Source organism: Bubalus kerabau, chromosome 9 (assembly GCF_029407905.1).
Source record: "Bubalus kerabau isolate K-KA32 ecotype Philippines breed swamp buffalo chromosome 9, PCC_UOA_SB_1v2, whole genome shotgun sequence".
Lineage (NCBI taxonomy): Eukaryota > Metazoa > Chordata > Mammalia > Artiodactyla > Bovidae > Bubalus > Bubalus kerabau.
This window is the reverse complement of record NC_073632.1, coordinates 105,202,068-105,228,815: the sequence shown is the minus strand read 5'-3', so window position 1 is coordinate 105,228,815 and position 26,748 is coordinate 105,202,068. Positions and strand designations below refer to the sequence as shown.

Genomic DNA, 26,748 nt, shown 5'->3' with positions numbered 1-26,748 from the left:
CTGACCTTGGCCTTGGATGAACTCACTTTCTGTTGGAAGTAACAGAAATATAAATACTCATTACCATGAAAACATGAAATGCTGCATCTGAGATGTAAAGACAGTTATTTCCCTCCTAAGCATGCTTACTGTTAAGTCATTGAGTCATATCCGACTCTTTACGACCCCATGGGCTGTAGCCCGCCAGGCTCCTCTGTACATGGGATTCTCCAGGCAAGGGTACTGGAGCAGGTTGCCAATTCCTTCTCCAGGGGAGTTTCCTGATCCAGGGAATGAATCTGTGACTCCTGCTTGGCATCCTGATTCTTTACTACTGAGCCACCAGGGAAGCCCATTTGCTTCCCAGTACTTCATTCTTAAAAGACTGAAAACTCAAATATTTCAAAAATATGTAGACTCTGATGATGACATGATACCAGTTGGATTGGTATCTGGGGTGAAGGATCCACTCGCAGGGTTCCGTGCCTGACCTAGGTCCCTCCCTGCACGGTGGTTTCAGGGGGCGGCTGCTGGACTCACTGAGGCAGACATTGCTGACCACAGCCCCCCACCTCTGGCCTTCACTGTTTTCACTCTTACCATGTGGAAAACCCGCTAAGAGGCAGTGGTGCTGGGTGGAGTTTGATACTCAAAGCGCAAGGCTCTGGGCCAGAGAATCTCTGGTTTGGGTTTCCGTCCTCCAGGTTTCCCAAATCTTTGCATTCAGTCCACCCTGGTACTGTTTTATACAAGGTGAGCATCCTGACACCCGGCCCTTGGCTTTTTTACTACTCAGAAGCTTCCTTGGTTTGATATCTGCCTGTCTTCTCCAGGTTACCATGAGGATCCACTGAAATAAGGGAAATCAAAGTGCAAAAAAATAATGTGCTGTAAATTTATAAAGCTTTATCAATGTTATTATTAGAGTAATATTGGAGTGTTAGAGCATTTTGTATTATACAGTTTCTTTACTAACTTATATTTAAGTCATTTTTCAGTTCAGTTCAGTTCAGTCACTCAGTCGTGTCCGACTCTTTGCGACCCCATGAATCACAGTACGCCAGGCCTCCCTGTCCATCACCAACTCCCGGAGTTCACTCAGACTCACGTCCATCGAGTCAGTGATGCCATCCAGCCATCTCATCCTCTGTCGTCCCCTTCTCCTCCTGCCCCCAATCCCTCCCAGCATCACAGTCTTTTCCAATGAGTCAACTCTTTGCATGAGGTGGCCAAAGTACTGGAGTTTCAGCTTCAGCATCATTCCCTCCAAAGAAATCCCAGGGCTGATCTCCTTCAGAATGGACTGGTTGGATCTCCTTGCAGTCCAAGGGACTCTCAAGAGTCTTCTCCAACACCACAGTTCAAAAGCATCAATTCTTCGGTGCTCAGCTTTCTCTATAGTCCAACTCTCACATCCATACACGACCACTGGAAAAACCATAGCCTTGACTAGACGAACCTGTGTTGGCAAAGTAATGTCTCTGCTTTTGAATATGCTATCTAGGTTGGTCATAACTTTCTTTCCAAGGAGTAAGCGTCTTTTATAATTTCATGCCTGCAGTCACCATCTGCAGTGATTTTGGAGCCCAGAAAAAAAAAGTCTGACACTGTTTCCACTGTTTCCCCATCTATTTCCCATGAAGTGGTGGGACCAGATGCCATGATCTTCGTCATTTTTAGTAATGTCTTAATCTAAAAATGGGATTCCCACCTCCCAGTGCAGGAGATATAAGAGACATGGGTTCGATCCCTTGATCGGGAAGATACCCTGGAGGAGGGCATAGCAACCCACTCCAGTATTCTTGCCTGGGGAATCCCAGGGACAGAGGAGCCCAACAAGCTACAATGCACAAGTCTGCAAACAGTCATGTGCCACTAAAGCAACTTAGCACACAAGCAACCTAAAAATAGGCCTGGGAATGTTTTAAGAGTCATCACGGATTAATAAAATGACTTGCATGTTTGTATTAATTTTAAAGCATAGAAGAAAAATTTTTTAATTCGTAGAGGCCAAGATGGAGGGGTTCTGTTTGGATTACCATTTGAAATATATTTCTAGACCACAGAGTTCTTGTACTGAATCCAAAAATGTCCCAACTCTTTCGTTGCACGTGTCACTCAGCATTGAAGTAAGTGAAGAGATTGTAGTGTCTGAACAGAATATTTGCAGTGGCGCCCTTGAAATCCCTCCTCCTTTCTGTGGTCTGAGTCAGGGATAAGTCATTCCTCTGACGTGAATGACATTAGCAAGTATTTCTGAGCAGTTGTTGTAGATGCCCAGGTCATTCATAGCATCAGTTAATGGGTGTCAGACACTTGTTTTTTTGCTTCTTTAAAGACATCGACCTACTCGATTCTCGGTACAGTGCACTGGAGAGGTCGATTTCCATCTGAGATGGGAACTTTCAGGGAGTTCTGCAGTGTTCCCAAACCCGCCTACCCTCGTAGGGATTTAAACTCAGGCAGCTGGCTCCAAGGCCCCGTCTTGACCTCTGGCTGTTCCTTGTTCTGTCACATCAGCTTCACCTCACTCTTCCTGCCCCGTCTCATCGGCGACCACATTCCTGTCCGGGTTCAGGAATGCAAGATAGTAAGACATTGAAGAAAGCTGAAAAGTGAAGATTTTGGAGTCACAAAGACTCTCCTACTTACCGGCTTCAGGCAGTGGTTTAACTTGTCTGATCCTCGATGTAAAATTAAACCCAATGCACACACCTGATGAAACACCTAACGAGAAGGGTTTCAGAGCCTGTCTCACCCTGCCCACGTATTCAGCACCCAAGAGATGTTATTTATCACTAGTAGTCAAAACAGCACAAAGGAGGAGCTCAAATCACAAAGCCACACGGTCTTTTCTTGCCTTGTAAGCACAGGCCACATGCCAAGAAAACTGTGTCGGGGCCTGTCCACCACTTGTCAAGAGAGTTTCCCTCTGAGCTTCTTGCCTGAAGGCACCTCCATGTCTAAGAATTTCCAGGACAGCGTTTCAAGGAACCCTTGTCCAGCCCACTATGCAGATCTGACTGTCTCTTCCCTCTGTCTTCTCTCCCCAGGCCTACAGAGTCGATGAGAAGGCGGCAGAGCAGGCCCGGTGGGAGGAAGCCTCCAGAGAAACAATCAAGAAGACCACCAAGCCCTGTCCCCACTGCCACGTGCCGGTAGAAAAAAACGGTGAGTCTGGGCTGGCCGAAGAGCGCGGCTGCGGTGGGCTGTCCTCGGAGGGCGGCAGAGAAGTTGGGATCTACAAGGGCTTGCTAGCTGGGGAGCTCAGTGCTGGGGCTTTGGGGCCATCTGGCCAGGGTTTGAATCTCAGCACCCGCGTCAAGCTTCTCAACCTCCTGAACCGCAAGTCCTCGTCTGTAAAATAGAGATGCTAACAGAAGCTGCACGGCCACGGTAGGATCAGGTGCAGGACAGACGGCAAATGCCTCCCCGGCGCCTGGTATAGAGACAGCGCTCAAGAAACACGAACCGCCCTTATGTTACTTACTACTAACATACTGAACTCTTCTGGAGAAGGGAATGGCAACCCACTCCAGTATCCTGGCCTGGAGAATCCCGTGGACAGAGGAGCCTGGCGGAATACAGCCCACAGGGTCACAGAGAGCGGGACATGACTAAGTTTCTGACACTCACAGGAAACTCCCCAGTCTGCCATCTCCCCAGAGCGCTCTGATACTGAGATACTCATGGGCTGGGGCTGAGAGGGGGCCTGCAGTGAGTGAAACCCCACCCGCAGCCCCGGGGTGGGCCCTGCAGCCGCTCTTTCCTCTGCTAAGGACTATATGGAAAGTCTTTTGTGGGGCTGGAGAAGACTCTTCAGAGTCCCTCGGACTGCAAGGAGATACAACCAGTCCATCCTAAAGGAGATCAGTCCTGAATGTTCACTGGAAAGACTGGTGCTGAAACTGAAGCTCCAGTCCTTTGGCCACCTGATGTGACGAGCTGACTCATTGGAAAAGACCCTGATGCTGGGAAAGATTGAGGGCAGGAGGAGAAGGGGACAACAGAGGATGAGATGGTTGGATGGCATCGCCGACGTGATGGATATGAATCTGAGCACACTCTGGGAGATGGTGAGGGACAGGGAAGCCTGGGGTGCTGCCATCCATGGGGTGGCAGAGGGTTGGACACGCCTGAGCAACTGAAAAGCACCAACCGAAGACAAATATGAAAGCACCACAGGTTAAGTCCCTAGAATGTATCCACTGAGTCATTGTTATGGCTTCTTGATCTGGAATGTTCCTGGGCCTGCAGCGGCCTGGCCTGGACCTGTAAAGAGAAGACAACACCAGAATCAGAGGAAAGGGACTCCCTGGTCCTCACGGGCTGAGCAGGGTTAAGAAGGCAGCCCAGGCCCTTTCACCAGAGAGGAGGCACAGCGCTGAGAAGCATGGGCCGGTGTTCTGTCTCGTGGGTCCTTAAAGGATACAGATTCAACAGTAAGAGACCCGTTCTGCTATTTTCAAAGGTCAGGAACCCTGGCTGTCTATCCCCTGGAGCCCAGAAGGGCACCTGATAAATAAATACCCTGGTGAATGTAAAAGGAGCTAGGAAAGGAGAGAGACACATACATAGATACTTTTCTAAAATACGGTAGAGAAAATGAGCTGGAGAAAGACCCTGGGGTCAAGAGACAGCTTCCTGGTGGAGATGATGCCTGAGCCCAGAATGAGAATCGGTGTCACAAGGCGGCAAGCCTCCAGGCAGCTGGCAGATGCAAAGGCAGCAAGTGTGAACCATCCACACAGCGCGTGCAAGAAGCCCAGCTCGTTCCTGGATGAGGGCGAGGAGCCTCGGCTGAAGCAGGTGGGTCATTCCTGGATGAGGGCGAGGAGCCTCGGCTGAAGTGGGTGGGTGCGGTGTAGGGCCCTGCGTGACCCGAGGGGCTTGGACTCGGTTCTCTAAGGCAGGGCGCCACTCGAGGGCCTGAGGCCAGAAACCTACCGGCTCAGATCCACCTTGAGTCAGACCATACCTGCACCCCCAGAAGATGGAATTCAAGGCATCAAGTGCTTCCTGACTGTAGCAACGTTTCCTAATCTGGTTCCTTCTACGAAATATTGTGACGTACCATATACATGGAAAGCACTGATGTTTCACCTGTAGGCTTTTTTTTTTTTTAATGTTCTACAACCGCTTTTAACGTTCACAGAATGTGTGTTCACGTTACCGTGTCCAGCGCAGCGTATCCAGGATTCTCACCGTACACACAAATCTGTCTTTTGGAATCCTGATCCGGCACAAGGTCCAGGGCCACGTGTTCCAGAGTATTCTCAGAGTCAATAACAGAGTGAAAACCTGGGGTGCGTGTGAGTGTTCTTTAGTGCCGCAGGGACAGGCAAGCTTTCAAAGAACAAGATAGAGATACATATATTTAAAAAACAAAAAGTGCACAGAACGTATCGTTGAGCAAAAAATGCTTCTTTGTAATTTTGTGTAGAGTGTGATCCTGAAGGATGAAGGGAGAGGTTTATGTCTTCTCAAAATTTTGTTTGAATCAACTGGAGATGCATGACTCATGTTTAGAAAGAGTCAGGCCAGGGCAGAAAATCTAAGAGACTGAGATTAAGCAGAACTGGATTTAATTTCAAAGAAACCTGATTCTCCCACTGGCTTCGAGGTCACACCTATAGATTTTTAACCTATGAACTGAAAAGCTGAACCTTTCAGCTAGTTCATGATAGTCTAAACTGTTCTAAAGGCTATCACTACAGCCTAAACAAACCTAGGCTCTATTAGAAAAGCTAGTTTGTGGCTCAGATGGTAAAGCATCTGCCTACGATGCAGGAGACCCAGGTTCGATCCCTGGGTTGGGAAGATCCTCTGAAGAAGGAAATGGCAACCCACTCCAGTACTCCTGCTTGGATAATCCCATGGAAGGAGGAGCGTTGTAGGCTACAGTCCATGGAGTTGCAAAGAGTCAGACACGACTGAGCAACTTTACTTCATAGAATGTAAAGAATCTTTCATTCAAGTTTTAAAAATTAAAGAAAAAAGAGAAAACATTTCATATAACAGTGGAAAGGGAGAGACAATCTGTAATATTCTAAGTACTCACCCTAATCAGTGGGATAAATGATCACGTGTTTCTAACACTGAAAGTTATATAAAACTAGTATTTTTTTTTTAAAGCTAGTTTCATGGTAGTTTTCCACCTAAATGTTTCATATTTAACTGAGATTCCTAAAGAGTAGTTCTTCCTTCAGCAAAGCTGTCATGATCATGAGAATTCTCACCATTTTAAACACAGGCTAAACCTTGCATTTGCTCCTATAACACCCTTCAACCTCCGGAAGTTCTTTCTTCACTTCTACCAGTTCCATCTCAAACCAGTGAGATCCTGGTTCCATTCCCTGATCAATAAGTGTCTGTTGCCCGTTAAACCTGCCTTCAGCTTGTTCCAGAACTTCAGCTCTCTCATTAAATCTGATGGCAGAGTGGCCAGCCCAGGCCATGGTGTTGGCTCTGCACAGTCTGGGCTTTCCATGGTTTGAGCATCGGTCAGGAGATAGAGTTCTCTAAGAAGAAAGCCAGATTTTCTCCATCCAAATATCCACAAATCAGTGTGACACCAGGAACTTCCCTGGTGGCTCAGAAGGTAAAGCGTCTGCCTACAATGCGGGAGACCTGGGTTCAATCCCTGGGTTGGGAAGATCTCCTGGAGAAGGAAATGGCACCCCACTCCAGTACTCTTGCCTGGAAAATCCCATGGATGGAGGAACCTGGGAGGCTACAGTCCATGGGGTTGCAAAGAGGTGGACACGACTGAGTGACATTTATTTTTAAGCTGGCGAGATTTTTAGAGTTGGAGTCCCTGACATTTCTCCATTTTATGGGGTCTAAAATACTCCTTCTGTATTACATACCAGGAAGAAAAGAGAGTTAACAAAATGATCGTCTTCATTCCTGCTATTTCCTTTTTTGTTATTCTGCTGTGCCACTGGGAGTCCAGTTTCCATAATAAAATCTCACTTGTTAATGCTAGTGCTCAAGACCCATTAAGATTTTAGTGTAATAGGAAAAATTCTCAAGCTTTCATTCAGCCTCCCTTTAATATTCAGCTAATTTGAATGCATTGCTTAAGCATTCTCTATGATATTTCAGAAAAATTTAAGTGATTATACAGTATTACACTATTATATTATTGAAATCCTAAGTGCACAGTCAGTAAGTATGTGTTGAAAATACTCAACCCTGTAATTGTGTAATCCTAATTGGAAAATATTAAAAGTATCACAATGAGTTTTTCCCTTTATTTTCCACATATGTAAACGCTTAAATGCCCTTTAAAGCAAACCAAAAAGAAGTAGAAAAGTATGGGATTTTAAATACCCTTCAGTTAGCCTGAAACAAATGCCTTTAGTTACATATTCATAAATATTTTATATTAGTGCAAGTTCTCATGCCAAGCTTTTAATATAAAAATGAGACAGCCCTGAAGCAATTATTTGGAAAATTTGGCAAGGAAAAAAAATGGCTTAACAAGATAATTGGTAAAATTGAATAATGGAGCACATTTGATACTAAGTGAGATTCAAGCAAAGAAACCATGTCTGCCTGGATTGTCTGGGAGATTCGCTCACAAACAGTTCTCTACATACAATTTTATACAAATAACTTTCCCTTCACGTCACAGCAGACTTGCTGTCTGATCCCCAGAAGCAAATAGAAAATGCAGTTAACAAATTGGGGAGGTGGGGAAATCCCTCAATAAGTCCCTGAATAAGGGACTTTTCATTTCGTACTGGAAAGGCCCTGCTTCCTGAATGAAAGAACGTTGAAATCACGAAGATCTTGGCTAAACCTCTGGCTTCACACTGCTTATTTATTTTTGGCTGTGTTGGGTCTTCCTTGCTGCAGCCGTTCTTTTCTCTAGTTGCCGAGAGCGGCCCCTCTCTAGTTGAGGGGCTTCTCACCACAGTGGCTTTCCCTGTTGCAGAGCCCCGGCTCCAGGACACATGGGCTTCACATGTCTTCACACTTCACGCGGCTCGTGGACCACAGAGCACAGGCTCAATCAGTGGTGTGTCACACAGGCTTAGTTGCTCCGTGGCATGTGGGGTCTTCCTGGATCAGGAATTAAAACCATGTCTTCTGCACTGGCAGGCGGATTCTTTACCACTGAGCCACCAGGGAAGCCCTGCCTATACACTTAAAAGTACTCAACCTTGAGAAAATTCTGCACCCAGGCAATCCCCTTAGTCTCACAAGGTGCTTTGAGGAGTAAATGACGTAACAGATGCAGAGCACCTGCAGTTATTCACTAGTTTCTCACTGCCCTCATCTTGGGGTTTCCCTGGTGACTCGGGGGGTAACGACTCCACCTGCAATGCAAAGTACATCGTGCGAAATGCTGGGCAGCAGGAAGTACAAGCTGGAGTCAGGATTGCCGGGAGAAATAGCAACAACCTCAGATATGCAGGTGATACCACTCTAATGGCAGAAAATGAAGGGGAACTAAAGAGCCTCTTGATGAGGGTGAAAAAGGAGAGTAAAAAAGCTGGCTTAAAACTCAGCATTCAAAAACCTAAGATCATGGCATCTGGTCCCATCACTTCATGGCAAATAGATGCGGAAAAAGTGAAAACAGTGACACATTTTGTTCTCTTGGGCTCCAAAATCACTGCAGATGGTGACTGCAGCCATGAAATTAAAAGATGCTTGCTCCTTGGAAGAAAAGCTATGACCAACCTAGAAAGCATATTAAAAAGCAGAGACATCACTTTCCTGATAAAAGTTCATATAGTCAAAGCTATGGTTTTTCCAGTAGTCATGTATGGATGTAAGAGCTGGACTATAAAGAAGGCTGAGTACCAAAGAATTGATGCTTTCAAACTGTGGGGTTAGAGAAGACTCTTGAGAGTCCCTTGGACTGCAAGGAGATTAAACCAGTCAATCCTAAGGGAAATCAACTCTGAATATTCACTGGAAGGACTGATGCTGAAGCTGAAGCTCCAATACTTTGGCCACCTGATGGGAAGAGCCAACTCATTGGAAAAGACCCTGATGCTGGGAAAGATTGAGGGCAGCAGGAGAAGGGGGTGATAAAGGATGAGGTGGTTGGATGGCATCACTGACTCAATGGGCATGACATTGAGCAAACTCTGGGAGATAGTGAAGGACAGGGAAGCCTGGCGTGCTGCAATCTATGGGGTCACTGAGAGTCAGACACAACTTAGTGACTGAACAACAACAATCCTCATCTTAAATAAAATTTTGAATAGCACAAAGGATCGTATTCAATATTAAATGCTTTTAAAACAAGTGTCCCAACTCCTGTATTATGAATTTTTTCAAGCCAAGTAACACTGAAGAGGTGATAAAAATTACTCATGGTATATATTAACATTATTATATATTAAATTGCTAAATACATTATTGTATACTTAAAATATTGAGTTTACTATATATTTAATTAAGGAATTGACCCCTGGCTGTGAAACACAAAGCATTTGACTTTAAAACCCATCTCAAGAGAAGTCAGTAAACTCAGATTTACAAATAAAGTTTGTCCTCGATGACAGTGGCATGCTTCGATCTCAATCATTTCTTAAAAAACATTCATTTATCTTTATTTTGGCTGTGCTGAGTCTCAGTTGCAACACACGGGAATTTTAGTCGTGGCATGTGGGATCTGGTTCCCTGACCAAGGATGGAACCCAGGCTCCCTCCATTGGGAAGCATGGAATCTTAGCCACTGGACGACCAGGGAAGACCTCATTAAAAAAAAAGAAAAAGAAAAAATGTATTGGCGTATAATTGATTTACAGTGTTGGGTTAGTTTCAGGGGCTAAGTGAACCCGTCTTCTCCAGATTCTTCTCCCATATAGGTTATTCACTCCCTTCTTCATGAAGGTCAGAACCTTAGTATTTGTTTTCTCTGATCAGTTTTCTTCCGTTCAGACTCTGCCCTTCCGTTGCTTGCGGTAATTCCACGGGAAAGTCTTCTGTGGGCACGCGGGCGGGAGTGGGAGTGTCGCCCAGGCGCTCATCCGTGTCCCCGCTCTGCCCGCAGGAGGATGCATGCATATGAAGTGCCCGCAGCCCCGGTGCCAGTTCCAGTGGTGCTGGAACTGCGGCTGCGAGTGGAACCGCGCCTGCATGGGCGACCACTGGTTCGACGTGTAGCTGGAGCAGCGGCCGCGCAGGCGCACTCAGCCGCCATCCTGCTGAGAAATACACGGCGCCCTACTGTCTTCTGCTTTTTCCTCTCTCTAAACACACGCGCGCGCGCACACACACACACACACACAAACACGCACATTTCCAGTTCTTTCCAAAACCACCAAAGCAAAGTTATTGGAGAAGCTCCCAGGATCCCCGTCTCCGGACCCCTGAGAAACCCCCGAGCTAGTGATGAGTCCAGCCGGAAGTATTTTCAAGCCCCGAAAATACACTAACAGTCAGAGCACAGATGACGGCGCGGTTCCCCGTCTGTGTGCGCTGTCATTCTTGAATGAATTCAAGTCAGGTTGGATAAATACATAGAGACGGATTTCTCAATTACCTTTTACCTTCAGCAAATACTGGGAAGAAGCGTTTGGTGGGGTGGGGAATGATTTCGAGGGACGATTACCTGTGGTTCTCTGTAAGACTGCAGTGGATTCTGAGAACTTCATGCGCGGCTTCAATAGCAACGGACTTATTTAAATCTTCAGGAAGCATGTATTCCCAAGAGCCACAGGCAGTAGTCAGAACTATATGTTTATCCCCAAGAATTCTATATTTATATCTTGCATTAATGAAACATCAACTCTGAATGAATCAGCTTGTCAACTAAGTGAGAAATTATGAAAGTTAATCTGAACATTGAATGCTCAAAATGTATGAATTTGAACATTCACTCCATTTAACTCTCTGCAACTTTAGAAGTTGTTTTTCTGAAACATTACAAAATCTAGAATTTGATTTTAAGCACTCATTTTGAGCATGAAAAATAAGCTCATATGTCTGGCTTCACTGTACAGGTAATGAAGGTGCCTCTAATGATTCTCAGTGTTAACAAACATGCAGTTTATTAAAGCAGAATCTCTAAAGAAGGAACCTTTCCAGCCCATCAGAATGAAACCAGGCAGATCAGAAGGGTCATGCTTTTTCTGTCTGCCTGGACAACGTTAATTACACTTTTTTATATCAGAGTATATTTTCTTCTGATCTCTTTCAGATCTGATTCAAATTGCAGTTGTCAAAGCAATAAGACGCAAAGGGAAACGGCAACAACAACATAAGTGCCTAGAAAGGATAAAGGGGTCACTGCGGATGAATTGTGATGTGGAATCAAAATACAATATAAATGTAATTAACCAGGTTCAGGGCAACCCACACGGGGGCTCTGCCCACCCAGTGGGTTACTTGGAGTCCTTTTCTCTACGATTGTAAACTCACGGGAGAATATTTCCTTGAGTTAGCACAGCTTGAATTGGATTACTGATCTTTTTCATCCTTGTTTTATGAGTCATTCGCAGTGCACCAAAGAGAGATGCGTTTACGCTGAATTCCGCCAGCCTCCTTCTCCACAGCACAGTGTGTGGGTGGAACAGTCTAACCACTGTCTTTTGTTCTCATCATCTGCCTTCTCGAGAAGGTGGTGACGGTCCCTGAGGGTGTGATGACTCTCCTGCGAGCACAGGGCATCTTTCAGTTGGATTTGGAGACCGGTAGCCAGCCTCATCTTTGTAGACAGAGCACCAGAAATCCTTGCTGGAGGGGTGGGGGGGGGTACCTCAGCAAGCTCCCGCAGATGTCCTGTGCCCCCGTCCCTAAGCGTCCATCCAAGGACTGTCCCACCCTGCTCCCTCCCTCCGAGGTCCTGAACCTGGAACGTGATGGGCGGGAGACAGCCCCGTCAGTGGGAAAGGAGTCACGTGGCTTCACTCTGTTGAAAATCCAGCCTCCCCATCATGGCCCCAAGGCTGCCGGCTCCTGTCGGGGTGCCTATGGGTGGTACAGAGATGATGCAGAGCTGGTGTCTTGAGTGAGAAAAAGGCAGGGCACCGGGCTTGAGCCACCCTTGCGGTTGGCTGGCATCAGGGCTCGGCCTAGAACCCGCTGGGGGCCCTCATGCACATTACCAGTGGTCCCAGCGGCTCCTTACCCCCGACCCCGCAGGACAATCAGATGGCTCTCTCTGTCGTGGGGAGCTCCCAGCGTTTCATACCCTCCATGGGTCTGAGGTTTAATGATGCTGCTGTTATTGCCTCCTCCCCGATTTGCATGGTTTGTTGGGGATGCCAAGCTGAGCAAAGTTTACTCCCACTTGTTCCAGCAGTAGAAGCCCTAGGTCTCTGCTCTTTTCCTGATGGTAGCCTTCTTTTTTTCTTTTTTTTCTTTTTTTTTCAAAATAGCATAAATTGATTCTTAAAACAAGTTAAAGGACAAACAGCCACTGTAAATGAGTCTGAATCACAAACCACTGTAAAGGAACATGTCTGAGCACTGAACGGTGTCATGAAAATCTGAATCTAGCAAAAGAAAAGAGAGTCTTTGCAGAAGAGTATTTTTTTCTAACTTGTATAAGGAAATACTTGGCAACGGTTGTCTAAGGTCGTACTCAAATTGTCAATAAAAGAATCGAAAGAGCATCCGAGTCCATCTTTGAAGATACGTTGTCTGTAAATGCTGAAGGCGGGGGAGGGTAGCCCAGGCTGTGCCTCTCGTGTCCGGAAAGGGTTGCCGAGTGAGCCCGTGGCCATCCTGGTCTCCATTCCGAGCGCCTGATTCATTCTGGTGGTTTATGTTCTTTCTGAAGATTTACGCATCTGTTCACCTTTGTGCAGTGGCGCATCACTGCCGCTGCGCTCTGGCTCTCTCTAGCTGTGGTGAGGGAGGGCTACTCTTCCTGGCGGTGGGCAGGCCTCCGGTTGCGGTGGCTTTTGTTGCAAAGGGCTTCAGTCGCTGTGGCACATGTGTTCAGCAGTTGCAGCTCCCAGGCTCCAGAGCACGGGCCCAGTGGCTGTGGCCCACAGATTCAGTTGCTCCATGGCATGTAGGGTCTTCCCAGACCGGGGATCCAACCCGTGTCTCTTGCATTGCAAGGCAGATTCTTAAACCAAGCTGGACCACCAGGGAAGCTTCCTGGTTGTTTTTAAAACTAGGTGCTAGCTTCAGTGCCATCAAAATTTTAAAGGTCTTTTCAGGGAGGAGGGGGAGGGAAGGATTGGGAGTTCGGAGTTAGCAGACGCAGACTAGCGTGCGTAGCATGGATAAACAAGGGCCCACTGTAGAGCACGAGGAACTATATTCAACATCTGGAACATACTGGAAAAGAACGTGAAAAAGAATAAAATGTATAACTGAGTCACTTTTCTGTACAGCAGAAGCTAACACTACATGGTGAGTGCTAGTCGCTCAGTTGTGTCCAACCCTTTGCGACCCCTCCAGGCTCCTCTGTCCATGGAATTCTCCAGGCAAGAATATTGGAGTTCACTGCTATCAGCAGCTGGTAGATTTTTTTTTTAAGTTACGGTTTGCTTTTTAGAGCCCTGTTAAAAAAAATTTTTTTTAGTGTATTGAAATATAGTTGATTTACACAATAAATCAAGTGTATTTCAATAAATTTTAAAATAAATATGTTTCAATAAATTTTTAAATAACCCAGCTCTATTTCAATAAATCTTTAAGTAAATCAATTAAATTTCAATAAATTTTTAAAAATTTTTGACAGGGCTCTAAAAAGCAAAGTATAACTTTAAAAATCTAGCAGTTACTTTCCTGCCTTCTCAGCACACTTTTCTAAGAAAATGTTTAAGGCCAGTTTGAGTTGGAAAAGCCCGCAGGACTCTGTCCGGCCCTCCAGGAGCGCTGGGACTTCCGTTGCCCTCGGTGTGGGCGTGTGGTGCCGCATTTCTTGGACGCTGTGTCAGTGTCTGCCCACTGCTCACTTCACAAGGGGCCCGTGTCTGAGTGAGGCCGACATTCCTGGGGCTCTCCTACATATCTGGGGCAAGCGGCAGACCCCGAGGGCCCCTGGGGGCCAAACCCCACAGGAAATGCTCTGAGGAAACACCGCCTTTCTGGAAAGAAAGGCAGAAAAAGCAGGGGGGAGCGGGGAGCGACCCCACCACCTCTCTGTGCGTGAGCCTTGGGGTAACAGCAGCCACCTTGAGGGGCTGGTATGAGGACTGCATGAACTGATGCACACGAAGCCCTCAGGACGGGACCTCGAACCTGGGGGATACTCAGTACATGTTCCTTATTATTATTTATAATTGACGAACCAGGCACTGGAGCCCTCTGGCCCCACCCCAAACAAACAAGCCAAAAGCACAAAGAACGCAAGCCAATTGCACATGCGATCAAGGTGTGTGTCCAGTCCCAGAGCTAGGGATTTTGCAGTGACAGACAGGCGGTGGGTTTCAGTGTTGGATTAACCAAGGCCCCAGAAATGTCCCTACAGAGGCAAGTTGCCAGCTGTGTTTGAAAAGGCTTGAAGGGACAGGACCCGGTTCTCGTGCAGGGTCTCCAGCGTGGACAGAAGAGAGCCGACACTGAGTGGAAGTGAGCACGCATAGAGGTGAGTGTGAGCCAGCAGATGCGGTGTGCGGGTGCATGCTTCCCACCCCCAGTCACCCTCGCCAGGCCACTTCTGCACCACGGAGAGGATCCATGTCAGCTTCGAAAAGAAAACCGTGTCTCAAAACAACGCTGGGCCTGCCTTCAGATGACCCACTGTGAGTAAACTGTCCAACCACAAATATTTAAGAACTTTCACTGCACTCTGAACAATCATGCAGAACAAGGCAGGGAGTGTTTTCTGGGAAGATCCATTTGGCACTCAGATTAGTGGCTCTGTCTCGATGGCAACTCGCTGTTCCCTGATCTCATCCTCTGATCAATAGGCTGAGAATCAACTTTGTCACTGGGGGACATGTCTGGACCCCAGAAGACAGACTCATAGTAACCCAACTTATGAGAGAATGAGGTGTGGAAGCTAGAGTGTCCATTTACAATTTACGTCTGCTATGAGAAGCTCATCTCTTGATCTTCCATCTGCCTGGAATAATTTCATTACAGCCCTGCCCTCCCAGCTTTGCCTGGTCAACCTTAGGTCCCCGTGTAATCCGCCTCTCCCGGAACCCTTCTCCTGGACTGCATGAAGGGCCATTTCTGTGCAATTTCAGAGCTCTGCTGCTTCCTGAGTCGCAGCTGTGTGGTGCTTTTGCCAACACAAACAAATCCCCCAGTTCTTCAGACACCACTGGGTGTCCGACAAGTCAGTTAAATTCTGACACTAACCACCCAGATTATATGTCAGAATCCACAGGTTAAGGGCTCAGCCTCCCAAGACCACCCCAACTCTGACCCCAGTCACACATCACAGGTTGCTACTTTTACTTTCACCAATTGGCTACAAATCAGGGGTTTCTAGGACCCATCCCTTAAGTTCAGTAATTCCCTGGAATGGCTCCTAGAAGCAAGGAGGGAGCTTCACTCACTATTTGCTGTTGTCTAGTCACTCTGTCGTGTCTGACTCTTTGCTACCCCGTGGGCTGCAGCCCATCTGGGCCCTCTGTCCATGGGGTTTTCCAGGCAAGAATACTGGAGTGGGTTGCCATTTCCTTCTCCAGGGAATCGAACCAGGTCTCCTGCATTGGCAGGCAGATTCTTTACTGCTGAGCCAGCAGAGGAGCCCCCACGACTGGTTTGTTATAAAGAATTCAAATCCAAGAACAGCCACTGGAAGAGCCGCATTTGGCAGGGATGGGATAGGGTGTGCAGAGTGTCCATGCCCTCTGTGGATACATCACCCCCCTCATTCCTCAGTGTGTTAGCTAACTGGGAAGCTCTCTGAACCCACTTCTTTAGGGTTTTTTAGTGGAAGGTTCCTTAAGTAGACACGATTGGTTAGATCATTGACCATTAGTAATTTACCCAACCTCCCGCCTCCCTCCCATCCTTAGAAATCTCAGGTTGGGGCTTAAAGTTCCAACCCTCTAAGGTGCCCTGACTTTCCTCTTAGGCAAGCCCCCACCCTGAAACTGTCTAGGGCCAACCATGGTCATCTCATTAGCATACACATCACTTTGGAGATTCCAAAGGTTGTAGGAGTCATGTGCCAGGAACCCAAGATTTACTATTTTTAATATTAATTCATATTTATTATCATTTATTCATATTCGTGGATTTCCCAGGTGGCTCAGTGCTAAAGAACCTGCCTGCCAAGCCAAAGACGTGGATTCTATCCAGGGGAAGATCCCCTGGAGGAAGAAATGGCAACAGAGGAGGAGGAAATGACAACCCACTCCAGCATTCTTGCCTAGGAAATCCCAAGGATTTCCAAGAGGAGCCTGGCAGGTCCTGGTGTCACAAAGAATCGCACAGACTGAGCAACTGAACAAATTCACATGCATATTTCACAATAACATTTAATGTGTAAAACTTTACTCACCTGTTTATTTCTCTCTGTCCCCCTAGGAGCAGATAAGGAGAGCATAACTATTGTACCCACCTTTGTATCCACAATACCCAGTGCAGGCCTGCCGCATTCCTGGCTCCACAAGTAGATAATTTCATATTGAAGTTCTGAGCAAATCTACTTAGAAAATCAAACATCAATGAAAAGCTTACTAGTTGAGCCTAGATTCAGAGCTAAGTGACTGAGCTGCATCTCACTGAGTCAGTGACCCCTGGGCATACGATCAATTTCCATTACAGAGGCGTGTATCTGGCAGGCCAGAAACCCTGGGTCTCAGATCAGGTAACCTTAGCTCGGAGTCCCTGAGACTTGCACTCAGAGGGTTCTCCCCTTGAGCCCCGCTCCTCCCCAGTGCCCGGGTGACCTCACCTGAACCCTGGGTGATCTTGAAAACTCTCCAACTGTACTAGCAGAGACAAGCGCTGCGGGTTTTCCTTCCTATCCTTTGTTTTATTCATGAATTTTGGCTTCTTAATTCCAAACTCAGGGTAACTTCAGTGGCATTTTTGAAAGATGCTATTTACTTATTCATTCAGTTTTGGCTGTGCTGGGTCTTTCTTTCTGCCCACGGGCTTTCTCCAGTTGCAACAAGCGGGGGCTTCTCATTGCAGTAGCTTCAGCCATTGTGGCTATTCTGCAGCACGTGGAATCTTCCCCAACCAGGGTTCAAGCCTGTGACCCCGATATTGGCAAGTGGATTCTTAAACATTGGACCCACCAGGGAAGTCTAAAGAATGCTGCTTAGCCTCAAATCTCCACTCAGCAATTTTTTTTCCCTGTAAAGTGTTCCTTGTGTCTTTATTACAGACTAATTATTTTATTATCACATTCTAGAAAGTAAAAAAGGCAAAAAGGGAAAATTAAAACCACCATCCAGAAATAATTATCTTACTTATTAATACTTAAAAACATGTGACGAGCATCTTCCCGTCTCAACAGATTTCTAAGATGACAGTTTTTCAGGACTTAGTATGATCGACTGCATGCTAATTAAGTTAATAAGTATTTATTTTAAATGTCCTGATCTAATTCAAAACTGTTATTTCTCATGGAGTCATTAAACAGTTTGGGTATGAAAGCATGCAGCTGTGAAAAAATGTTTATAATGTGATGGTGAGTGAAAAGAGAGCTCACCAAGATGGTACGCATGCTGTGATTGCAAGTGGTTTTTTAAAATTAAGTTTAAAACAAGTGACTGAAATGCAGTTTGCTATGGTGATAAAATTATCTGTGAACTTTCACTTGTCTCTACTACCCACACTTCCTGGCAGTGTGAGAATATCACTTTATAATGAAAAACAATTTTTAATTTCCCAGGACAGTTTAAGCTGCCCAGATTGCGTGCAGTCAAGAAATGAAGACTTTTCTAATCAGTAATTAAATTCTTGCATTATCTTGTGCTGTGCTTAGTTGCTCAGTTGTGTCCGACTCTTTGCGATCCCGTGGACTGCAGCCCGCCAGGTTCCTCTTGACTCAGATGATGATGAAACATGGTAGAGACACTCTGCTGCTTCTTGCAAAGGACTTTTGCCCGGTGGATTTGAACAAGGTAGAGTGGAAGAAAAATGAGTGGGATGGAGCCTCTGGGAAGACGAGATTCAGCTTGCAGCCCCCTGGAAGGGTCAGCGTCCAGACCCTCCTGACTTTCTCATGAACATCTTCTCTTCCCACAGGGTGCTGACCACCGTTCCCCCTGAGCCCAGGACCCAGAGGTTCCTGCACAGAAACTGGGTTCGTCCTGGGCAAAGAGGATGAGTTGGTCTCCCTGCTGTGGACCACCTCTCAGGGAGCCAGGTGCGGGGAGCGGCATAGACCCGGGGACGAGCCTCTCGCAGGCCCAGCAGGCTTGGCTAATGTCACTGCTCTGGCCCTGCCTGAAATTCCCCCTGATCCTCCCTCAAGCCAAAACAGTCAACACGGATACCTCCCAAGGACTTTGTCCCACCCAGAAGTGTTAGTCGCTCAGTCATGTCCAACTCTTTGTGGCCCCATGGAGTGGGTACCCATTCCCTCCTCCAGGGGATTTTCCTGACCCAGGAATCAAACCCAGGTCTCCTGCATTGCAGGCAGATTCTTTCCTGTCTGAGCCACCTTCTCTGGAGGATCAGCTAAACCCATAGAAAGCCCTGGACTCTTAACCACGTGGTACTTGAGAATCCCTGAATTCTGAAATGCCTCTCTGCATTAGCAGCTGACTTTATTTTCAGGTCCGTTTGTCACGGAGACATTCCGATTTCGTGATTTCACACGAGCCCTGTGCATTGACCACCGTTGAGTCAGCACTGCCTCCTTCCCTGATGACATCTGAGGCCCATCAGCTGCTCCCTCCAATCCAGCGGGCCTCACTCAGGGTCCCTGTCTCAGCCAAGCCTTTCCCGGCCAACCCGTCCTCGACTGTCCAGACCACTGCCCCCGCCCCAACCCCTCCCCGCCCAGCTTGCTTTTTCTCCATTGTGCTCCTTTGTATCTGACATCACTTCAGTTCAGTTCAGTCTCTCAGTCGTGTCCAATTCTTTGCGACCCCTTGAATCACAGCACGCCAGGCCTCCCTGTCCTTCAGTATCTCCTGGACTTTGCTCAAACTCATGCCACTGAGTCAGTGTTGCCATCCAGCCATCTCATCCTCTGTCACCCCCTTCTCCTCTTGCCTTCAATCTTTCCCAGCATCAGGGTCTTTTCCAATGAGTCAGTTCTTCCCATCAGGTGGCCAAAGTATTGGAGCTTCAGCTTTAGCATCAGTCCTTCCAATGAATATTCAGGACTGATCTCTTTTAGGATGGACTGGTTTGATCCCCTTGCAGTCCAAGTGACTCTCAAGAGTCTTTTCCAGCACCACAATTCAAAAGCATGAATTCTTTGGTGCCCAGCTTTCTTTATAGTCCAACTCTCACATCTGTACATGACCACTGGAAAAACCATAGCTTTGACTAGATGGGCTTTGTCGGCAAAGTGATGTCTGCTTTTTAATAGACTGTCTAGGTTTGTTATAGCTTATCATCCAGGGAGCAATTGTCTTTTAATTTCATGGCTGCAGTCACCATCCATGAGGATTTTGAAGCCCAAGAAAATGAAGTCTGTCACTGTTTCCATTGTTTCACCATCTATTTGTCATGAAGTGATGGGACTGGATGCCATGATCTTCATTTTTTAAATGTTGAGTTTCACTCTCCTCTTTCACTTTCATCAAAAGGCTCTTTAGTTCCTCTTTGCTTTCTTCCATTAATGTAGTATTATCTGCATATCTGAGGTTGTTGATATTTCTCCCAGCAATCTTGATTCCAGCTTGTGCTTCATCCAGCCCAGCATTTCCCATAATGTACTCTGCACATAAGTTAAATGAGCAGGGTGGCAATATACAGCCTTAATATACTCCTTTCCCAATTTGAACCAGTTCTATGCCCAGTTCTAACTGTTGACCTTCATATAGGTTTTTCAGGAGGCAAGTAAGGTGTAGAAGCAACTTTGGGACCTAATATATCTTCTGAAAGAGTAATTATATAGAAGTTCAACAGTCCATTCATTTTCACTGCATTTTCTTCTCTCAACTTCATATGAAATGAAAATTGATATTTAACCAGAAAAGAGCATGTCTAGTGTGACTCACTTTTTATACAATGAAGTCGTATGTATTTGCGTTTATATCCACATCCGAGGATCCTTCCATCTGTAGGTTTCACAGAGACTGACGCCTGGAGTGAGGCGTACGCCCAAAATGATGCTGGCGTTTGTGGGTGGTGAGATGCAGGGTGATTTTTCTCTTCTTCTTTGTGCTTTTCTCTAGTAGTTGAATGTTTTATAACAAGGAGACATCGTGTTCACCGAAAAACCAGTCTTTACTTAGAGAGAAAGTGAAAGTGTTAGTCACAGTCGGGTCCGACTCTTTTCGACCCCATGGACTCTAGCCCACCAGGCTCCTCTGTACATGGAATTTTCCAGGCAAGAATACTGGAGTGGGTAGCAATTCCCTTCTCCAGGGCATCTTCCCAACCCAGGGATTGAACCTGGGTCTCCTGCATCGTGGGCAGATTCTTTACCATCTGAGCCACCAGCATGAAGAGAGAACCCCACCAGAAACCTTCGGCCAGAGGCCAGCCTTGTGCAGAGGTCCTGGGGCTCTTGTGAAGGGCGGGTGGCACAGTACTGCCCACGTGAGGAGACCCTGGCGGTAGTGAAGCCGAACCTGTTCAAGGTTCTGTTACAACGGAATGTTCTTCTGGTCACTTGAAGGTGTCTAAACGGGTCTGATTGGTGAGTTAACCGTGACCCAGACAAAGGAGGGTGGTTCACCATCCAGACCAGGCAATGGTTCCTGAGGGCTTTCCTGCCTTCCTCTCTGAGTGGGCAAGTCTCTGCAGGTTCTCAGGCCACAGAACCTCCTTCCATTGCTGAATTTCCTTCCTGGTTGCCTTGCTCATTAATATTCATTAGCTGTAGTTACTAGTGGTTTATCCTACTATGGGCACATGAGCTACATTATCTGCATGTGGTCCAGAGAACGGAATCCCTACCTACCTATTACAGCTTAGATGTGAACATTTTAAATAAAGAATCATACATACCACTTTAACCACAAACTGAGACATACCCACTACAATCAGTTTTTGATCTCATTAATTTGACGCTCTATTAGTACTGAGAAATCTGTAAGTTTAGCATATTACACTATAGCAAAATTGATAACATAAATCACATTTGATATCAAAGGACATTCGATAAAATAAATGTTCATTATGATTGAACAGCATTTAACTAGAAATTGAAGGATGCTTTCTAAACCTGGTAAAGAGCATGACTCACAAGTGGAACATAACAGTCATGTCCGTGAAGTTAAATTCTTTTTAAAGAAAGAAACTTTGCAGTGACCACTATCGGCTATTCGCCAGCATCCACAATCCCTCTTTTGCCCAAAAGACTTCGATTTTCTTGGGTTATCCACTCTCCTTTCAGCCACACGCCTCAAGGGAAGATGACCAACTACATTACAAAGAAATAAAAGCATGTATCCAGACAAATGTAGCAGGAAATGGCAACCCAGTCCAGTATTCTTGCCTGGAGAACCCCATGGACAGAGGAGCCTGGTGGGCTGCAGTCCATGGGGTCGCCAAGAGTCGGACACGACTGCGCGACTAACATTTTCAAGGAGCACGAGGAGAGGGCAGGACGCACAGTTCAGGCCACGGCATCTGTCCCTGCGTTCAGGAGGTGTGGGTGTGATGAGAGCCCGGTGACTGCCCTCCTGCTATTCTTACTTCCGGCCTCCGTGTGTGTGTAAGCGTGTGTGTGTGTGGGGAGGGTGGGGGGTTATATTGTATTATTTTTAAACAATGAAGCCCGAAAAACCCAAATCAGCTACTCAGCTGGTCCTCAGCCAGATAAGCAGTCTTTTATTTCAGCCCTGGAAGAAACATCGTTGTATTGGACTTAATTGAGAAATCCACTGGTCTCCAGAACGGCCGTCCCCTCGTAGGGGATTTTAAAGGGGTAGCATCAGTGACACCCACTCCAGTACTCTCGCCTGGAAAATCCCATGGACGGAGGGGCCTGGTGGGCTGCAGTCCATGGGGTCGCTAGGAGTCAGACACGACTGAGTGCCTTCACTTTCACTTTTCACTTTCATGCATTGGAGAAGGAAATGGCAACCCACTCCAGTCTTCTTGCCTGGAGAATCCCAGGGACGGGGGAGCTTGGTGGGCTGCCGTCTATGGGTTCGCACAGAGTCGGACACGACTGAAGCGACTTAGCAGCAGCAGCAGCAGCAGTGACATAGTCCCCTTTGCCAAGTTCTCAGGACAGGGAACGAACCAGGTGCCAGCAGCGATGCCTCGGTCGCTCCCCTATCTCCTGGTGGACAGTGTCACTCTCCACCATCTTCTTGGCAGAGGCCCTGCCGGCTTCTTCCTGGACACGCACAGGTTCGCCCCCATGCCCCTTCTGACTTGGGCACCTCTGACCTGTTCCTTTGGATGTCTTCTTCTGGAATCCAGGAAAAGGAGAAACATCCTTCACTTGTACTGCTCTGTATTGCAACAATTTGTTGCGTCTCTAATGTAACAATTTGATCAACAGCTAGACATGAGGGTGAAATTCTCGCCCCCTCTGCTGCTTTTGTTACCCATCTCTGTTCCCGTCTGGCTTTTCCTTCTTCTTTATTTCTTTAATTTCAGCTTTGTTTCAAGCCACTCTCTACTGGCCACTGTGCAGGAGCCTCAAATGTACAGGAGAGTCCCTTTGTAGCTCGGAGCCCAGCAGCACAAACCCAAGGGAACAGACAAGATGTGACAAGATGCACAAATCCACAGAAGCCAGGGTCAGAGGTAAACATTTTGGGAATTCTCCACCCTGAAGAAATCAGTTGCTCCAGGTGCTCACAATTGAATGAGTTCTGGTACACCACTTGCCAACATGTGACCGTTTTAAAGACATTTACAGACAGCGGGTTTGCTATGATTCTGACTTGACATAGAATTAATGCAGCGACCTAGCGTTTGCTTTCAGATACGAGTATATTCGCTAGCACATGGAACTCTGCTCAATGCTATGTGGCAGCTTGGATGGGAAGGGAGTTTGGGGAGGGAATGGATACATGTATATACATGACTGAGTCCCTTCACTGCTCACCTGAAACTGTCGCAACATTGTTAATCGGCTATACTCCAATACCAGATTAAAAGGTTTTGTGTTTTTTGAATAGTATTTTCATACCTGTCACCAATCAGGTGTTAATAAATGTGTCTTGAGTGACTGCTTGAGTCAGTCAGTACCTTTCCCCAGAGGAAAATAAATACCTATATCTCATAAGTCTTGTCTTGCATTCTAATGTAGTCAAGCCAGAAACAGAAGAAAATGTATAAGCTGTAAGACCCTGCTCTCAAAACTGCACAGAGATCACAGCACAAGGAAATGCGTCTTCTCTTCACTTTGAGGAAGCAGGTATTGAGACCTTCCTGGTTCTTTCTTGCTTTTTTTAATGGAAAGACCCACACGTACCTTTGTGAATGGTCCTCTTACTTTAAAACAGCAACAACATCTGCTTACAGTTGGTAGTACTAATAGCCATCATGTATACGCCCCGGGTACACTGCTAAGAATATCACAGGCACAATCTCATTTTGCTTTTCTCTTCTTGCCCTCTGAATAAGCTGCCTTCATCTGACCCAGGAAGAGAGAGATCCTTGAAGAAACGGACCTGCTCAAGGTTGCCCAGCTGGCAAGTGGCCTCCTTGGAGCCTGGGCTTGGGGTTCTGGACCTCTTTTCTGAACAGCCCTTTCTTCAGGGATGCAGAGATTTGTTTCATCTGTATCCTTAACCTCAACATGAGCAGAGCATTCCAGGTAGAGAACAGTTTATGCTGCAGGATTATTTGCTCATCCAATTAATCAAGTTCAGTCCATTGGCTCTAACTCAGATTTTAAAAAATATGTCAGAAGCCAACACTGTGACCCCCTATGGGTGCACTAAAGCAAACACGTGAAAGACATCAGTGACCAAGAGACTGAGTTTCCAAGACACCAGCTGATGTTGTCAACAATTTCCCTTCCCTAACTTATCTTGACTTCCCTGGTGGTTCAGTAGTAAAGAATCCACCTGCAATGCAGGAGACATGGGTTTGATCCCTGGGTTGGGAAGATCCCCTGGAGTAGGAAATGGCAGCCCACTCCAGTATTCTTGCCTAGGAAATCCAAAGACAGAGGAGCCTGGTGGGCTACAGTCCATGGGGATCACAGAGTCAGACACGGCTTAGCAACTAAATAACAAAGCTTTTCTCTAATTTCAGTGTTGTCCCTCCACACTGGGGGCAGCACAATACGCCTTTCATCCAAGTAGCTGACAATGTTACTGGTTGTCATCTTACTTATCCAAGGTTAGGATAGTTCTAACTAATGTTTTGTCACTTCCTTTAAGAAATCTATCATTGGGCTGCACAGGTAAGGGCAGAGTAATGCAGTTTATAAAATAACCAAAATATGTCCCTAAATTCTACTATTTTAACAATAACTCTACCGCCAAACTAATAGATACTAATATTCATGTCATCCGTGTCTTTTATGCCCTGTAGGAAATTACTCACTGATATAATAAGGAAGAACTATTTGGGTGTTTCTCTGTGACCCCACCAGCACCATTGTTGTTCAGGGTGATGACTATTGAGCAAGAGGTAATACTGTGAATTTAGACGAAGAGAATCTGTGTAAAGGAAACACATAGCAAAGAAAATCTATAGTTTGCAAACCAAATACAATTGGAGCACCTGCCCAGAGCTAGCAGATCACCTCTCCTGATGTAATGAACAATGATCTCTTCACATCAGATGTCCTCTGGAAGGAACGCAGCCCCTGCCTGGACACTAGGCAATTGTCTGGGAGCCAGCTCGTTCCTGGAAGAGAGCAGGGGACTTGGGTCCCTGAGCCGAGCAACAAGAGCCAGTCCAGATGTGAAATAGTGAGGCTTTCTTTCATCACGCCACGTGGGTGGCGCTGGGTAGATGGCAAAGCACAGAGAAGCTGGGCACAGGGTGGAAGAGTACTGGGAGCCGGAGAAGGATTCTCAGATTCATCCTCCACCCTCAAGAGTCAAGTTTCAGTCTTTCAAACAAATTGGCCAGGAGAGGAGACCAAAATGAAAAGGAGAATTTCCTCCATGGCTTTGTGCTTCTGAAGTGTAGTAACACTCATCTGAAGTCTATCAGATGCAATTAGAGCCCAGGTACCCTTGTTTATGACTTCCCTGGTGGCTCAGATGGTAAAGTGTCTGCCCACAATGTAGGAGACCCAGGTTTGATCCCTGGGTTGGGAAGATCCCCTGGAGGAGGGCATGGCAACCCACTCCAGTATTCTTGCCTAGAGAATCCCACAGAGGAGCCTGGCGGGCTACAGTCCATGGGGTCACAAAGAATTGGACACGACTGGAACGACTTCAATTTCACTTTCTTTTTTCACCCTTGTTTAGAGCGCACAGTAGGGTAATCGCTTTGATGCACCCATGGAACATATTTAACGATAACTCTGCTGAGATTTTATGTAGAACTTGGGATGCCTAGAGGCTTAAAAGGACACATAGGAAATGTAGGGGGCAGGAAGCAAAATTACAAGCTGTCAGAAGGGAGAGAGAGCGACTGAAGCTCAGCTCCCTTAAGTTCCAATGAAGAGTAGGCATAATTCTGAACTCTGTCTACCTGCTGCCCTAGAGAGGATGTCCCTGCCACAGGTGCCAGCAAGAGGGGGATAACCAGGATGGGGGCACCTGCCGTGTCACTGCCCCCCGCCTCCCACCCGTTCTCCTGTGGAAGGGGCACTCTACATAGTGTTTCATGCTGGGCCTATTTGATACCAAGTACGAGTACACAGTTTCCTTCAAGTGTGAGAGAGGAAAGTCTGGTGCGGGGAACGCTGTGCCCTGCGCAATGAATGTGCTGTCAATGTCCACAAAAGCCTCTTTGTGGCCGATCGCCGACACCACGCATGCCATCGCAGCCAAAGCTCCGCCCTTTTCTGCTGCCGAATGTGAAACCCTGCACCTCGAAGCTGCACCTCCTTCTGCCTTCTATCCGATGGTGCTCGTTTGCATTCTCAGCAGCTGAAAGGGGTGCTGGAGCCTGGGTGCTGGTAGGATGTATGAGGGGCAATTAACAGAGATGCCGATATGTTTCACTTTGAACAGGTTTGCCAACTTCCAGATCCTCCCTCTAATCATCAGCAACTTGAATATCACCCAGATAATGACACAAAAAGAAACACAGTTGCAAAATATGTATCCCGTCAGGTATAGGGTTTTTGCCAAGATCAGTAAGAAGAGCTTTGAAGGTCGTGTAATACCCACAGGGAGTTCATGCACTGTGCTCAGTTGCACCCTTTTTCAAGTCTGAAGACACATCGAAAGGACTTTTCATTTATTCACCGCTGTCTTCATTCATTCAACTAACATTTATTTAGGGACCCCTGCGTGTGTCATCTTGTGCTAGATCCTGAATGGTGTTGATTAAGAGGGGTAAGAGTGGATTCAAGGTGTAAAATTTCATCATCTCTAAAAAAAACAAAAACTATAGAAACATTGTATTAGATCATAATGTTGAAATAATGTTAAATTCCTGAATATTGTCATTATATTGCAATACAGAAAAAGACAAAATGTTGCAAAATAGTAACAAGTGGTGAATTTAGGTGAAGAGTATAGGAATGTTCATTACATTTATCTTTTACCTTTTCTATAGCTTTAAATTTTTTCACAATACAAATTTACAGGAGAGGTTTTCATTTCTAATTTTAAGGAGCTCACAATCTAGAGATAATTTTTTTTTCTAATAAAAGAGAAAAGAGGAGAAGATTACATTTAAAACATAGGATCAGAAGCCACT

The 26,748-nt window shown here is 46.4% G+C and overlaps 1 protein-coding gene across 7 annotated transcripts in view; it reads left to right on the top strand.

Moving 5' to 3' along the window:
• Nucleotides 1-12,765, top strand: part of PRKN (parkin RBR E3 ubiquitin protein ligase) — a 1,201,168-nt gene extending 1,188,403 nt beyond the window's left edge. For 4 of the 7 annotated variants that reach the window (XM_055536157.1, XM_055536158.1, XM_055536156.1 and 1 more), the window contains one exon: nucleotides 3,033-3,572. In XM_055536157.1, the coding sequence (XP_055392132.1) occupies nucleotides 3,033-3,347 (315 nt within the window). In that variant the 3' untranslated portion in view covers nucleotides 3,348-3,572. Of the gene's footprint in view, nucleotides 1-3,032; nucleotides 3,573-9,997 lie in introns of those variants that run through there. The other 3 variants (XM_055536155.1, XM_055536153.1, XM_055536152.1) reach the window with 2 other exon arrangements.
• Nucleotides 12,766-26,748: the final 13,983 nt, after the last annotated feature.